Source organism: Nothoprocta perdicaria, unplaced genomic scaffold (genome assembly GCF_003342845.1).
Source record: "Nothoprocta perdicaria isolate Ctin4 unplaced genomic scaffold, notPer1 scaffold_283, whole genome shotgun sequence".
NCBI classification, from domain to species: domain Eukaryota; kingdom Metazoa; phylum Chordata; class Aves; order Tinamiformes; family Tinamidae; genus Nothoprocta; species Nothoprocta perdicaria.
The window spans coordinates 801363-802821 of record NW_020455514.1 but is presented as its reverse complement, the minus strand read 5'-3'; the positions used below and the strand labels follow the sequence as shown (position 1 = coordinate 802821).

Genomic DNA, 1459 nt, shown 5'->3' with positions numbered 1-1459 from the left:
GGCCGCCCTCACGCGCCGTCCCCAGGACCGTGGTGATGCCCGTCGCCAACGAGTTCGCGCCCGACGTGGTGCTCGTGTCCGCCGGCTTCGACGCCGTCGAGGGCCACCTGTCCCCGCTCGGCGGCTACTCCGTCACCGCCAAATGTGAGCAGGGGGCACGCCGCGGAGGGCGCCGGGGTTGGGTGGCCGCGTGTCGCCGAGGCCGCGGGTCACCGAGGCCGCCGTCTCGCCCAGGTTTCGGCCACTTGACCAAGCAGCTGATGAAGCTGGCGGGCGGGCGCGTGGTGCTGGCCCTGGAGGGCGGCCACGACCTCACGGCCATCTGCGACGCCTCGGAGGCCTGCGTGTCCGCGCTGCTCGGCCTCGAGGTAGGGCGGCCACGCGGGGATGGCCACCGGCCACGCTGTCTCCTGCAGGCTCCCCGCTCCCGGCCTCCCTTCCCTTGGTGGCGCTGGTGGCAGCGGGACGACACGGGGCTTGGCTTTGGCCTCTGGCTCTGATGGCCCTGGTCATGTCCCCCCTCCCCGGTCCCCTCCCCGGCAGCTGGAGCCCCTGGATGCGTCGCTGCTGCAGCAGAAGCCGAACGTCAACGCGGTGGCCGCCTTGGAGAAGGTCATTGAGATCCAGAGTGAGTGGCCACGGCTGGGGGAGACGGGCTGTCCTGCTGGGGGACACAGGGGGGTCCCCAGGGACACCTCGGGAGGGGGACACCGAGGGGAGGTAACTGAATTTGGGGGGGTCTCAGGGGCTATCGGGACTGTTTCTGCTGGGGGCGACCTGGGCAGGTACGGTGAGTTGGGGGGTCCCTGGGGCTTGGAGGGGTCCCCTGGGTTGGGGGTTCCCCCCTGCCAGGAGGGGAGGCGCAGGGGACACTGATTGGCCCCGCTGGGGGCTCCGCTGCCCCTCTGGTGTCCCCTGGGTGTGGGGGTCCCCCCGGGCAGGAGGGGATGTGCAGGGGACACTGAGGGGCCCTGCTGGGGACTGGGCTGCCCCTCTGGGGTCCTCTGGATTGGGGGGTCCCCCTGCCAGGAGGGGACGCTCAGGGGACACTGAGTGGCCCCTACTGGGGACTGTGCTGCCCCTCTGGGGTCCCGTGGGTGCGGGGGCGCGTGGCGGGTGCCCGTGTCGCCGGGCGCAGCGCTGCCGCCCGCGCAGGCCGGCACTGGGGCTCGCTGAAGCGCTCGGCGGCCGCCGTGGGCTGCTCGCTGCTGGAGGCGCAGCGCGGCGAGGCGGACGAGGCCGAGACCGTGAGCGCCATGGCCCTGCTCTCCGTGGGCGCCGAGCAGGCGCGCGGCGGCGGCGACCGCGGCGCCAGGTAGGGCCCCGTGTTGGGGTGCACCCCGCGCTCCCGTGGGGGTTCTGTCCCACCGGGCTCTGCATGGAGCTGCGTGCGCTCGCAGGGGAATGCCCGGTGGATCTGGGCTCTGCATGGAGCTGCACGCACTCCCATGGGGATACC

General features: G+C 73.3%; 1 protein-coding gene across 1 annotated transcript in view; it reads left to right on the top strand.

Annotated features, from left to right (window-relative positions):
• HDAC5 (histone deacetylase 5) overlaps positions 1 to 1319 on the top strand; it is an 18647-nt gene extending 17328 nt beyond the window's left edge. The window contains exons 22-25 of the mRNA XM_026041413.1: positions 26 to 144; positions 235 to 368; positions 544 to 628; positions 1156 to 1319. Of these exons, the coding sequence (XP_025897198.1) occupies positions 26 to 144; positions 235 to 368; positions 544 to 628; positions 1156 to 1319 (502 nt within the window). The remainder of the gene's footprint in view (positions 1 to 25; positions 145 to 234; positions 369 to 543; positions 629 to 1155) is intronic.
• The last annotated feature ends 140 nt before the right edge of the window (positions 1320 to 1459 follow it).